Source organism: Lipotes vexillifer, unplaced genomic scaffold (assembly GCF_000442215.2).
Source record: "Lipotes vexillifer unplaced genomic scaffold, Lipotes_vexillifer_v1.1 scaffold387, whole genome shotgun sequence".
Lineage (NCBI taxonomy): Eukaryota > Metazoa > Chordata > Mammalia > Artiodactyla > Lipotidae > Lipotes > Lipotes vexillifer.
Genome location: NW_006795399.1, coordinates 2,668,059 through 2,682,333, shown reverse-complemented (window position 1 = coordinate 2,682,333; position 14,275 = coordinate 2,668,059). Strand labels below are relative to the sequence as shown.

Sequence of the window (14,275 nt, the reverse complement as noted above, 5' to 3'; positions counted from 1 at the left end):
CTCACTATCCCTGCTGCAGGAGCACATCCTGAGTCAGAAGGGCTGCCTGACGCTGGCATCCTCTTGGAGCCTCTCCGAGGGTGTGGCCCCGGAGACTCAGGTCGACAGCATACTTTAGCCCTCCGGTGGCACCTACTCCGCCAGTGTCTCGGAGATCTGGGGGCATGGGCTGGAGGTAGTGTCATTACAGTGATTTGTGAGATGGGAAAAGGTCAGCTGGGGCTGGGGCTGAATAGAGGGACAAAAGATTTAGTAGAGATAAAAGGACAGAGAAACAACTGCCCATCATAGCACACCCCGTTAAAAAGCACATGAAAGGTCAGGCTTCTTACCAGCTCCTTGTGGTTTCCCCAGAGGTGAGAAAATCAAAAGAGTTAAAAGGAAAGGGAGTGGGGACATGGGGGTGAGGGAGGGAAAAAAAAGACAAAATTGTTATTAGCAAATTGTCACATGCACTACATGATAGTCTTCAAACATACTGCACCACAGGGCCCAGGGGAGCCTAGCAAAATTTTGGGGCCAAGAAATTTCAGCTGGGGTCACCACATACCCCAAGAGAAAGAAGAGCTTGGGACCCTTTCCTCTCTGGTGGTGAGGATGTCATGAAGCTTTGCCATTAACAGCAGCAATTCAGGATCATCTGAGAACTAGTAGTTAGATGTTGCAAGCTGGTGGCATGGAAGAGGAAAGTGGGGGGAGAGAAGGCTGAGATGGAGGGGAAGCTGTAGAAATGGCAGAATGTGAAGCAGAGGCTGTAAAGATATTCTGAGAACCTGTAGCTGATTGAAGGTCCATGATTCTCAAGGGGGAGTTCATGGCTCAAGTGTTCTTATCTCTCGGTTTCTCTAGTTTTGAAGAATTAGGCACTGCTGCTCTCAGTCATAATGAGGGTGCTCATGTGGGTGGTTTGATATGACTTTATGTTAAGCAGAACAAAATATGTCAGGTACAAATGGTGAGTTTAAGGAAATCCGAAGTACCTAATTGAAGCCCCATCCTCATTCTCTGTTGCCAGAGGAGAGGCAGGGCAAATCCTGGTCCCTTGCGTAGTCTGGTGTATTTACATCCATCTTGAGTGGTTGGGAACTCACCCTACAGCTCTGAGGGATCCAGAGCAATTCTGCCATGATGTGCTAGCACAAAGAGTCCAAAAGACACCAAGATTCACAGCTACCAGACATGTGCAGAACATATTTCTTCAACCCTCTGTTCACAAGGTTCACAGGGGTTGGAGGGTACACAAGGGGGAAAGGTGAGAGTATCTCAAAGAGGCTGTATTTTAGTCCAGGCCACGTAGACAAGGCTCCACTTCCAGGCAAGACTGGTAAAGAACTACCAGGAGAGGAAATTCAGCTGTATACACAGCCTTTCCAGGATCTCTACTGATGGGCAGACAGAAGTGTGGGAAGTCGAGGATGGTTATATGTATATGAAAACACATGATGGGACAAAAACAACTGCATCCTCTCCCAGAGATTTCAGCTAGATACATCTGAACTTCAACCTCGCCATTCCCCTGTCTCATGCCAGAGTCCAGCCCAGCCGAGACTCCTCTTTCAGCTCAGGGTAGAGGTGGATCCAGGTCCTGTGGTCTAGGCTGGGATGTCTCTGCAGAGTGGGTGTAAGCACTCACAGGTGCACACATGCAAACACACAAGGGGAGGCACGCACACTATACCTTTCTCTTACTTGCCTCACCAAGCTAAAACCAGCTTGAGAAAAACTCAAGGAAAAAGAGAGGACAATGGGCCCTAAGTTCAAGTTCAAATCATGAGGAACAAGCACAATGGGGGAGGAAAGAAAATCAAAAAAAGGAAAAGTGGTATATTTGTTTGTAAATAGTATACACCACCTCCAGGTCTGACCTATGCGTGGGTTGGGAAATGAGATTTTAGGGATAATTTCTGTAACCTGGAGTAGTAATAGTCAGCATGGGAACCTATTACACCAGCCAACTTGATTAGAAAATTCTAAGTGCCCTGATCCCAGGTACCAGTTTACCTGGTACAGGACTCTCAGTCCCTCTCACTAATAACCTCCCAGACGCCCCAGGGTTGTTTGGCTAAGTGGCTATGCCTCAGAGGGCAAGACCTGAGGTTCCAGATCAGACATGGGAAGAGGTCACTGCTGCTCTCTGAGCCTGTTAGGCTCTGTGCCAACACCGCAGCCAGGGACACTTCGGAACCATAATGACAAGGAAGATGGATAGTGCTGTAGAATAAAACTGTCCAGGATGGACCAACATAGTGCTGACCATCCAACCATTTCTAAAGGAAGGGTACAGAAACAGAAAGACTCACGAAAGCACAAAGAACCCAAGCTAGTACCTTAAAAATATATATAACACCCCTTTCCTATCCCATTTACTTTTCTCTAAAGGCTTAGCATAGGGGAATATTAAAATGAGGTTTTTACCAGGTATAATCCACAAACAGTCAAGAAGTGAGGACTGTTGCTGTCCCCCTTGTTCTCCACCCTTGTCCAGAATGGCTAAAAGTCACTCCCTTTCTCTTAACTCCATTTCAGTCTGTGGAGGAGAAAGGCAACCCCCTTCCAACTCCAGCTCTTAAATGCCTTATGTCCAGAAGCATTCTTAGTCTCCATGTTTCTATCCCATCCTCCATTGGACAGTTGTATTCTGCACATCTCACAAGGGGAAGAGACAATGATCCATGAATCATAGCTGTGCTTCTAAACCTTGATTAAGGATCTTTAACCATGAGGCCAGCAGGTCCCTTAGTGACCAGCTAGAGATGCATTAGAATTTAAAACAATTAGCTGCAACAATAGCACAGTGACAGAGCATTGCATGCGAGATGGCAAGTGAAAAAAACATGCAGAGAAGAAGCATCGAATGGTCTTACTTGTGCAAACTAGTGTCCAGGCAAGGTGGTGAGGAGGGAGGATGGGGGAAGCATTAGGAAAAACTCAGATAAGTTCAAGTGCGCCAATAGTCAATGAACACAATCAAGCATACTCTGTGATATCCTAAACTGTAAGGAAAAGAATATACTATTTCACATCTCAGGCTGGTGGAGTTTTCAGCATTATCTACCCTTTGGAGAACTGAAGCCTCTGCCACAGACCCACCAAACTAAGGCTAGGTCACTTTTTCCCTTTCACATGCATCAGGGATAGTTACAGCATAAAGGGAGGAACTAAATCCTATTTCTAGTGAGTTTTCTAAATTTACTCCCCTTGTTCCGGCAGTTCAAAAGCCATGAGCAGAATGCCACACAGACCCAAAGGTAGGCTGTGGGCCCAGCGGGGAAGAAATTCCAATTGGGAATTAGCTTTCCTGACAAGACATTTTAAGAAAAGTTTCCAAAATTCCCATCACCCCAATCAACCCAGAAGTGTCTGAAATGCAGAGGGGATCCTCCTAGATTGAGGAGGAAAGAGCTAGACTGTGCGGTTTTCTGGCCCATTCACTTTAGAATATTTTAGTTCCTGCTAAAATTGTTTTGAAGGGATAGCAGGAAAATCAGGATCATGTTTACCAAAAATAAAACCTTCTACTACTTTCCTCCCCCATCCTCCCCACTATGGGAATCGCAAACTTTAATGTTTAAGTTAAACTAGCAATTACAATCTTTAGGGGCTATTATAGGATATTATTTCCTTCAGCAGCCCAATTTCTTCCACAGTGGAGCAATGAGAAAGGAAGTGAAAAGACAGTGAGGGTCAATACCCCTTGACTATTTCTTTAAATAAAAATCTGGAGACCGCCCTGAAAGGTTCCATACGAAGCCGGTCATACTGGTTGTCTCCAGGGAATGGAACTAAGCAGTGGCAGGCAGCGGTGGGAAGAGACACTTTTTGTTCTACGTGCATATATTACCTACCTCAAAAACTAATAAAATTAAAGTTGAAAATAATCTGGAAACTAAGGCAGAACATGCTCTTGCCAGGAGTGAAGAAGGTGACTGAAATCTCTCATGGTTCAGCCACAATAGTGGTGATGTGCACTGTCACCTGTACTAGGTCTTGGGAAGGTAAGTGAGAAGGGGACAGGCTGCTAGTGAGAATCCAGGCCTCACAGAAATGAGGTTTCTGGATTGTCTAAGTACAACCCACTGCTCCTCAAGTTGCACATATACGTCAGTATTAAGAGCAGTGGCAGAACCGTTACTCAGCTGACTTCCTGAAAGCTGCCCTCCTAAGGCCCACAGGGACATGCAGGGGCCAGAGACATTAGCTGACATCAGGAAACATCTCAGGCCTCTCCCACTCCCGCCAGGGCTCTTGAAGTAGCTGAAGGTCTCCCCACCCCATTTACTCCTCCCTAGTGATGGAGGGTCATTTAGCTGAGCCTTAGGTGATGGAGGCAACTTAGCTCCTCTTGTATTTACCATCCAGTTCCTATATACTTCTATACTGGCATTCTGGGCTACATGCTGCAGGAAATGAACACCTATGGTGTGCTCTCCCCATCAGCCACCCCACTAGATGCTACCAAAATAGGCTGCTTAGGCTCAGCAGGGAGGAACAGCCAATCAGGGATGCACATTCAGTTCTTCCATGCCTGGGATGAGGGTCATGTTCTTTTTATTAAGAGATAGCCCATAACTTCAAAAGGAGAATTACAATGTATTTTTTTGTTTGGAAAGGGGACTGCTATATTACCTGTCTGTATCACAGCCAACGACAAAGGGACAAAGTTCCACTCATTATCTCACCATGAAGGCTTGATATTTTATAGGCAGAGGCCTAGGCCAGAGTTGAACAGTCTCTGAACTATGGTAGTAGAATGGAGTCCTCGGTATACATACTCCTGCCCTTTGAGGTCAGAGACTGCTCCCTAATAAGATACCTCTTAGAGTGATAGGTCTACACCTAGGTCCTGAGCAATGACAACATCTGCATTATCTCCAGATACTCAAGTTTGGGGGACAGACTGACATGCCAGCAAGTACAGAAGCAACAAGGAACACACCACTCTGAGAGGGGACAGGGAAGGTGTTCCCCACAAAGTAGGAACCACTTCCACATGGGGGAAATCAAATAAGGAATAAGTGAGTACGCCAAGCCATACATTGTAAGCCAGCCACCAGCATTCTCCAGAACTGACCAGCCCCACAGACATAACCACAGGACTTACAGACACACATACTGAGCCTGTTCCCACTGACTCTTGGTCACAACTTTATTGAGATCTCACACCATCAGTGTGACCCTAGCCCAGCTCTCCTTGGAAATTACAGAACCTAAAACACATCCTATAAGACATGTTAACAGATCTTTGCTCCTCTTGGCACTTACATATAGAATTGTTACTATGTTGATTTCATTCACTCAATTTTTTCTTTCATGTTTCCTACATGTATCCTAACTCCCCCATTAGTCTGGGTGATTTTTGAGGGCAGGGACACTTCTTCCTCTGCATTGCACAAAAATCAACAGAGAATGAACACATTCAATAAATAATGCTAAGTGGTTTCCCTTATGGTTAAAAAGTGTCCATAACTAATTCCTTCCTCTTGAGTTCTTCTTGAATCTGAAAGCGCTACCAGGGCCTCTCCTCTGCTGATATGAAAGATCTATGTACTTCCTCAAATATGCTTTGCTCTAACCAGGTTCCTTATCTTTCTAAAATCTCGAATTCATTTCCCTGCTCCTTGGCCAATGGATACTGTATATTCACATAAAAGAGTATTCCTCAAAACTTCGAAGTCTAGCTCTTGTTAGGACACTAACAAACATGTACTGAGCAATATATTTTATGAAATAGAAGGCCTAGGTCTTAACCTCAAGCAGTTTGTAAGTGCTCAGGATTCATGATTCATTACCATGGACTAGTACCCAGAGCCCTAACTAAGTCACTAGCCCCCAACCTGTTTTAAGATATTTCAACTTTATTTAAAAGGCCCAAGTACCAGGCCTCTTAGCTGTAATTCCACTGACCTGACTCTCCTTCCTGGCATTGCTCATTTGCAAGCCCTGCGACATACATACCACCCAGGCTGGGTTGGCATACCCGCTTATTGCTGTGGCTCACCAGAAAAGGGAAAGGGCCTGCCTGGGGGAGAGAGATCAGAGTCCAGAGGAGTCCTGAGGCAGCACACAGTCTTACCGCATCAAACTCCGCTTGATCATCCTCAGGCAGGTCGCTGGTTTCATAAACATCTGGCTCGTTCCTGGCCTGCAGGTAGAAGCAGTGACCACCCAACCTCACTACCCAGCATCCACCAACACCCCTGACCCCACTCCATTTGAACAAGTTAACAGAGAAAGCAGGCTGTGACGCCACGATTCTGCCCCTTCTTTCACGTGCCCCGTGACCTGCCTGTCAGTTCCCATGTCTCAGAGGGGTGGGGATAACAGTGGGGACATCTGATGGTTAATGGTGAATGTTAAGTGATGACAAAGATGCTACCCTGAATCTGAAGGGGGGCGGGTCCTCGGCACTCATGTCAGGAGGAGAGGAGCTATCATTAGGCCCTGTACACACTACACTGGCACAAGGGCTGAGAGTGACTCAGGACCTTAGTACCCAAGGTCCTATCCCAACCCCCACGCCGAGAATGCAGGCAGGGCAGCACAAAGGGAGGGTACATGCCGGCCTGTGCGGGGGGGTTTGGGAAGGAGGTTCCCCAGAGGACATAGTTCTCCATCTGGCACAAGAGGGGTTCTGTCACGGTAACCTCTTCACTCTTGCCAGGGTGAAGGCCATCACCAAATGGTCTGGTATGTGTGTCTCGGGAGGGGGTTGGGGGGCTCATGGGAAGATTTGGGGAGACACGGGTGGTGTTGACACGGATGGCAGAAGCACTCGAGCACAGTGCTAAGTGCCTGGAGATGATTTCTGAGCCGAGAAACCGGCGACTGCCGGAAAGGGGCCTTGTAGGCCGTCCCACGGCCCAGCCCAGTCGGATCGAAGGAGTCCGGAGGGTGCATCGGCCGGTCGGGGAGCTAGCGGCGGGAGCCCTCGGGGCGGAGGAGGGGTTTCAGGCGGGAAGGGTCACGGGTTGCTGTCTGTTGGGGGTCCTTAGGAGGTCGGGAGCGCGGTCTTGGGGAGCCAGGGCCGGCCGTGTACTCACAATGCCGGGAAGGTCGGCGTATTTAGGGTCCGCCATGGCGGCGGCGAGGCGGGGTTGGGGGACCGGAGCCTCGGTAGAGCCGGGGCCGGTGTTCGGGTAGGGGAGAGGCTGGGTCCGGGTCCAGGATAAGGCGGCCGCAAAGGGAGCGGCGCAGGAGGCGGAGGAGGAGGAAGTCTCGCGACAGGAGTAGTACAGGGGAAGGGTGAAGCAAAAGTCGCGAGAACAACCCACTACCACACCCCTGGGGTGACAGGGATTGGCGAGAACAAGACCTGGGAATGACGTAATGGCGGGGAAGCCTCGCCTAGGATTGTGGGATATGTAGTCTTGGACGATCCGGCTTGGGCGGGTGACGGACAATAACGCGCCTTGGGAGTTACCTCGTACGACTTATTTTCTTTCGTTTTTCCGTCGAGTCAGTGAAAGCTTTTATAATTCCTGTTTCTCAGATGAATAAATTTGGACTCACAGAAATTAAATGACTAGGTAAAAATAACACAACTAGGCATGCTATGGCACAGCCAGGGCTTCGAAACAACAATAACAACAAGTAAAATTTAGTAAAGATTTAGTCATGTTAGGAATGAGAAAGTTAAGTAAACTTCTCAGGTTAGGGCCGTCAGGTAAAATACAGAGCACCTAGTTAAATGTGAATTTCGGATAAACAACGAATAGTCTTTTCAGTATAAGTACGTCCCATACGGTATGGGACATACTAACACACACAAATTATTAGTGTTTCATCTGAAATTCAAAGTTAACTGGGCTTCCTGTTTTTGTTCTTCAAATCTGGCAATTCTACCTCAAATAGAATAGGCACTTGGTAGCACCATGTCTGTCTGTATACCTTCTGTGCTCTTAATCCCTTCACTAATGGTTTTCAGACTTTTGAATTTCACAGTTCAGTACAATTAAAACAACAAAAAACCTTTTTGAAGATAGGCATAGTATTGCTACCTTTTTATTTTGCCAAGTAAGTACATTAAAAAAAAAAAAACCTACTCTCTACTATTACCATCATTACTTAGTAGAAAAGTATGGAAGGACATACAGTACTCTCAGAATAAAAGTCCTTTGAAACAACAAATCCAGCTTTATTAAAAAAACTTTCCACATTGTGTGGTGGGTTTTGGGTGGAGGGATGCATACACATGAACTTTTTTCTCTGACCAGTGACCCTCTATGGACTAGCATTTTGAAACTCCTTCACTAAGGATGCCATCCTGGAATGCTTGGGCGCCTGAGGTTGGGCTATTTCCTGAGCTTGCAGGATGCTGCAACAATTAGAAATAGTGCCAGACCAAGTGACTGAAGAGATGCCTATATTTCTGAGTTTATAGGAACTCATTGTCATTCTATGTGTCCTCTCCTGGCTCCTCCCCAAGCCTCTTTCTCCATAGTCCTACTGCCTACCCATCCAGCTTCTTATGCTGAACCCTTTTCCTTCAGTTTCCTTAAGATTCAAGGTGAGTTAGGGGTATATGTCCAACTTGGAGACCCCTTCAGCTGCCTTCCGAGTGGTTAGGTCTTGTCTGGCCAGGCCATCTTTCTCTCCTCCTTGCCTCATAGTATAATATCTAAGTGACCCTAGACACTTACCAGGCAATTGCTAGGCAGAACCTCCATCCCCTCCTCCCTTCTTCTCCCATCACCCTGCTCCTCCCCTTGGCCTAGAGCCTCAACTCCTGCAGTCTAACTCTGTTGGCCAGCAGAGGCCCTGTGACGTGGAGAAAAATCAATCTGGCCAGTTTCTAGGTGATTCTGTCCAGGGGCTGCAGCAGGAGTCTGACCTGAGGGGAGGAAGGACACAGAATCTCTAGCCTTGGCCTTTTTTTTCCCTGGGAAGGGAGAGAAACAGAAGAAGGGCCTGAGAAAGGGGCTGGTGTGTTGGGACTCTGTCCAACAGTACTGAGACAGGAAACACTCACGTAGGTGCCTAAACCTGCCTGAAGCCCAAATGCAGATGTCTGCTCTAGAGGTCCTTTCTCAAATCCCCTCTGGCCTTACCCACCGCCATCATCACCCCTCCATCACTGCTTTCTGACTCCCTTTCTCTTGCAAAATTACTCTTGCCCACCTCCATCCCAGCCCCAACCTATGAGGCAAAAATAAGAATTTTACCTGCTTTTGAATTCTGATAGGCCAGAATAGAAGTTTTTCTTCCTTCCAACTGGGGACCTATTGTGTGTGTTGGGGAGAGAGTAGAGTGCGCCTTTGGATGTAGAAGGGGAAGGGAAGACCCAGACATCCCTTGACCCTCCTCTCTGAAAAAATGGGACCTGGACACCCACCTCCATAGGGGTACAGGCAGCTGCTCTTGAAGGCTGAGTGGTGGGCTGGGAATCTTCGCGAGGGTTGTGGGAAAGGGGAGGAGAGGTGTGCTCCCAATTTGGAGAGAGGATTGTGATGGGGGTGAAGGATGCCTTGGAATAAAGGAGGTATAAGCACTATTGACTCTCTTCCCCGGACAGTAGACAGGCCCACCTCGGATCCCTTAGCCCTTCCAGGGGGGTGGAGTCCAAGCGAGGGACAGATGGGTCTGGGATGCAGGGGGTGGGACGCAGTGAGTGACTGGGGTGGGGAAGGGGTGAGGACCAAATAATTTCCGAGGGTTAGGGGTGGGGAGAGGAGGCGAGAAAAGAGCAGAGGCGCCGCGGTTCGGCGGTGGGCGCCGCGGAGTGGCAGCCCCCAGCGAAGGAAGCCCCGCCCCGCTGCTCCATCGCCGCCCCGCCCAGGCCCGCAGCGCCGCGCTGCAGCGCAAGGGGCGGAGAAGCAGAGCGCCGAGAGAGGACCAGACGCCCAGGTCTCCCGCATCCCGGTGCCGCAGGAGCGAGGAAGCGCGCCTCGGCCCTGTTCCCCAGCCTTCATCCAGGCGCCCGCCGCGCCTTTCTGAGCCCCAGAGACCGAGCACCTGTCCCCCGCCTGGGCCTCAGCTGAGCCCCTCTCCTCCGGAGCACATACGACCCCTGCAGCAGCAGAAGTGCCCCAGCCCCACACCGGCGACCACCATGGCCGAGACCAACAACGAATGTAGCATCAAGGTGCTCTGCCGATTTCGGCCCCTAAACCAGGCCGAGATTCTGCGGGGGGACAAGTTCATCCCCATTTTCCAAGGGGACGACAGCGTCGTTATTGGGGTGAGTGCCGCCCCTGGAGGGAATTTCGGAGAGGGGGCGGGAGGCTGAATCTTTTCCCCTGCCGAGCCTCAGCCCCTGCCTGTCTCTGCGCCCTCTCTCCACCGCTCATCCTCCATCCTTTTCGCCGCAGCCCCTCCTCTCCCTGCATCAGGATGGCTGGGTGTGGCCTGGCCAGGCCGGCGGCCGAGTCTCTGCAGAGCGAGAGGGGGCTACTTTCCCGCGATCAGGGGACCGGATTCCCCTTTGCTGCGCTCTGCAGCGTCCCCACCCCTAGAGCCAGGCCCATGTTTTTCTGATGTTTTCCTTCTTCCCTAGGGAAAGCGCATCTTCCCTTTGTTATTGGCTCAGATCTCTACCCCCACCTCCCAGGAAGGGGGAGACTAGTGGATGGGCTAAATGAGAGGTGGGCAGTCCAGGGTCTCTGCGGACTCTAGGATCAAGGCCTCCATCATTCCCCGAAGTAGTTACAGCCTGGACTTGGGGGGAGGGCACAGGTCTGATGAAGGGTTTTCAGAGAAAGAAATATGTTGGTGCCACACCCAGTTTGGTGGGGGAGCCTCTGGGTCCTAAGGAAATGTCTGCCTTTCCCTCCCAGATACAGTCGGAGGAGGATTTCAGACCCCCCAACTCACCCTAACAAATAAAAATAACCAAACCCTGAGATCCTAACAAGTAGTTGCGTATTCATCCTTTCTCTTGATGATCCAATAAAAAGTAGCAAGCCATCTCCTCTACCTCATCATGACAGCCCCTACCCATGGAAGAGACCTTGTTAAGAAGGAGAACGAGTATTTACTGTGTGCTTGTTACCCTACATATATTATTTAATCTTCAAAACAACACTCTGAAGAAGGTATTAATATTTCCACTTTACAGATGAGGACATCGAGGCCCAAAGAAGTTGAATGACTTTCTCAAGGTCACACTGTTAATTCACGGATCTGAACCTAAATCTGTGACTCCAAAGCTCACGTCTTTCCTTCTGTATCACATTGCCTCCACGGTTTTCTGTTCTGGACTTTTATCTGTGATGGCTCCAAGGGAATTCCTAGGGAATTCCTCACCTACCCCTCCTTTCCTAGATTGGTTGGGACTGTCAGGCTATGGGGTGAAAAGATCTGGGGTTCAGTCCAATAGGGAGTCGGGCTTAAGGGGTGCTGGGCCAGGAAACTGTAGCCAGTTTGAGAAGGGAGAGGCCCATATAAGGACCATCCTCAAGGTCAGGGGCACTTCTTATGTGTCTTTGATCCACAGTGCTTGGCACAGGGCATGCTTGTTAAAAAAATGAAGGGAAAAAAAGGGAGGGAGCCTGGGCGTTCTGAATCAGTGAGATTGGGACTTTGAGTAAACATGCCTTAGGAAGAGACTTGCTTACATGTCCTGTCCCTAAGGGCCCTAGTCCGTCACCAGGCTCTCTCACCCACACTATGGACTCAAATGGGTGCTTTCGCCCTGTGTGTGCGCTTATGTATGTGTGTGTTTGCCACATAGAGAGGGCCCCTGCTTCTCTTTGTCTCAGGGACGTTAGACCTTGCAGTCTGGTCAGTCTGGCCAGGCTAAAATAATGCCCGGATCAACCCTCGGGGCCTCTTCTCTGAATAGTCTGGACAGTGGGCGTTAGCTGTGAGAGTTAGAGCTTGAGGACCCCCTGAGACATAAAGGCTGAGAAATAGGAGAAAGGTAGTTATGGAGGAACAAATCCACAAAAGGCTTCCACTTTTAAGGCTAGCTTCCTTGCTCTGGGTTTTTTAGGTGAATCTGAATCAACTCCTTTAGGCTCTCTGGGCCATCCATCCTGGCACGGTGGGCGCAGGGCATGGGGTGATGTTGGGAGGAGTTGTGTTGATCTGTCCGATTTGCCCAGCTAAACAGGAGAGACATGGTGGAAGTTGGGAGGGAGGAGAGATGAAGAGAGGCCCAGGGCCCCCTGCCAATTCAGATTCTATCTTACTCCACAGCTGTTCCTTCCTTATCTGTTTTGCCTGATGTTTGCAGGGCTGTACCTTTGTCTCGCTCTGTATCTTCCCTTGCCATAGCCCTTCCTGTCAATATCTCCTGCCAAGATAAGTGCTTATGGGGGGGCCATTTTGTCTCAGGCAGCATCCTTGGAGCTTGCCTTCCCAGCCTTTCTATTCATTCCTCATTCCGGAGGATGAGGGCTATAGGAGAAGTGATTTTGAGGAGTGCCTTGAGGGTCCCAACAAGGGAAAGAAATCTCCCATTCCCTTTCTTCTCTCTTCCTCTAGCTCCCTTTGGGGACCAGTTTGTGGGAAACTGAGGAATTCATGGAGCAAGCAGCTTCAGGATGTCTGGGAAGGTGAGGGAAGGATGAAGGTGGGAGAGGCTAATCTCTCCAAGCCCAACCCCTGCTCCTTTCTCTGATGGCTCTCCTCTCTGCACTGCGGCTAGCTCTGGGCTACAGAGTCCCTAATATTCGTGGGCTTTTTCTGCTTGGCAAAGTGTAGGAGAATAAGCTGGGAAGACAGCTCTGTGAGCCTTATCCACACCCCCCCCCCATGACTTCTCCCAGGAATCTGGGGGATGGAGCTTTGCCCAAGTTAATGGCCTGAGTCATAGTAGAAGGGTGTCTGGGTCACTGTCTTTGTGTGCTATGTACCTTGTTTTGCTCTTTGGGTCACTCAGAATCCACTGTGACTTTTTAAGTGGACCCATTTAAGTGTCTCTCTGCCTTGGTCTTGGTGGGCAGAGTGCCTGCTGTCTGAGCTGTTGCATCTATACCAGACACTGGAGGGATGACAGCAGGGAAACACATAGCCTCTCTGCCCCCTCCCCCCAACTTCCTCTGTCCCTCTCCTTCCCTCCCTCCCTCCCTCCCTCCCTCATTCAAGTGTCTACCACATTTTACCTCCCTTAGGTCTCCTGATGGTTAAGTGGGTTTTTAAGGAGGCAGAAAAGCAGGGTCACCAAGTACCTCATTTGGAAAAGCCAGGTTGGGACCGGCAGGATTATTGGAACAGGGTCAGTATTGTTTGAGGTGGCTCAGGATTCCTTTGATGTCTGAAGAGAGGGAGTAGTCTCCCCTTAGCCTTGGGCGAGTCTATAAAGGAAAATGGAGAGGGGAGGTAATGTTCACTGTGGCCAGTGTCTCTCCAGCATTACCATGGCAACAATCCCCAGGGGTGTCACTATGGAAATCAGTCCTGGTGCTCTGAAGTTCAGCCTCTACCAAGTGCTTTAGCAAAGGTTGAAAATGTTGGTCGCCTTTGGACCCCTGATCTTAGGCCCTCCCATTAGCTTTAGTCAGCACACACAGTGGAAAACTCCAGAAAGTGCTGGGAAACACAGTTGAACAGGAGGCAAGGTAGCTCGGAGTGGGTCAGAGGAGAACAGAGTCCTGGGTTGGGGGACTCTGAAGAGAAGCCCTCTGGAATAGGCACTGAGGAGCGCTTAGACTGCTGTGGGTGGAGACATAGTGGAGCTCAGAGGCATTCCTTGAAGGTGGAGGGTCTCCCTGAGTGTTTCTAACCTAACAGTCTTCTAGTCCCTGACGCTGTACTGAGTCACAGAGTCTTGGATTATTACCTGGAGGTAGAGATGGTGAGGAAGGCTCCTTGGAGAGGATGGGTGGGAGAACTGCATTCTTCTGAAAAAGGGGTTGAGGTTGCCAAAAAGGAGTGATGAAGGGCTTTAGCTCTGTCCAGAAACATTTGGAGAAATACCCACATGGAGGGGGGTGGGTGGGGTAGGGGAAGGAAAAGCCACGACAAGGATCTGACGCAGTGTTGGCATGTCAGTTCTGGGATCACTTTGGCAGTGTGGGTCTGGAATCAGATTGCTTGGGTTTGAAACCTTGCTCTACCATTTCTCAACTGTTTGACTTTGGGAAAGCTACCTTACCTCTCTGAACCTCAGTTTTTGCATCTATAAAATGTAATAATAATAGTACCTACTTCCTAGATTGCTGTGAGCATTAAATGAGATAATGCACATAAACTGCTTAGCACAGTGACAGGCACATAATAAACTCCCAATAAGAGTTAGGTGTGGGCTTCCCTGGTGGCGCAGTGGTTGAGCGTCTGCCTGCCGATGCAGGGGACACGGGTTCGTGCCCCGGTCCGGGAAGATCCCACATGCCGC

At 49.4% G+C, this 14,275-nt stretch overlaps 2 protein-coding genes across 6 annotated transcripts in view; one reads left to right on the top strand and one right to left on the bottom strand.

Annotated features, from left to right (window-relative positions):
* The window catches only part of DCTN2 (dynactin subunit 2), a 15,031-nt gene extending 7,685 nt beyond the window's left edge, over positions 1 to 7,346 (bottom strand). Inside the window, exons 1-4 of one of the 4 annotated variants that reach the window (XM_007467663.1) lie at positions 7,041 to 7,346; positions 6,074 to 6,142; positions 2,865 to 2,873; positions 333 to 338 (exon numbers count right to left, since the gene is read on the bottom strand). In XM_007467663.1, coding sequence (XP_007467725.1) covers positions 333 to 338; positions 2,865 to 2,873; positions 6,074 to 6,142; positions 7,041 to 7,076 — 120 coding nt within the window. In that variant the 5' untranslated portion in view covers positions 7,077 to 7,346. Of the gene's footprint in view, positions 1 to 332; positions 339 to 2,864; positions 2,874 to 5,467; positions 5,474 to 6,073; positions 6,143 to 7,040 lie in introns of all 4 variants that reach the window. The other 3 variants (XM_007467664.1, XM_007467666.1, XM_007467665.1) reach the window with 3 other exon arrangements.
* Positions 7,347 to 9,787: 2,441 nt separating this feature from the next.
* KIF5A (kinesin family member 5A) overlaps positions 9,788 to 14,275 on the top strand; it is a 27,985-nt gene continuing 23,497 nt past the window's right edge. The window contains exon 1 of one of the 2 annotated variants that reach the window (XM_007467661.1): positions 9,788 to 10,177. In XM_007467661.1, coding sequence (XP_007467723.1) covers positions 10,049 to 10,177 — 129 coding nt within the window. In that variant the 5' untranslated portion in view covers positions 9,788 to 10,048. The remainder of the gene's footprint in view (positions 10,178 to 14,275) is intronic. The other variant, XM_007467662.1, reaches the window with a different exon arrangement.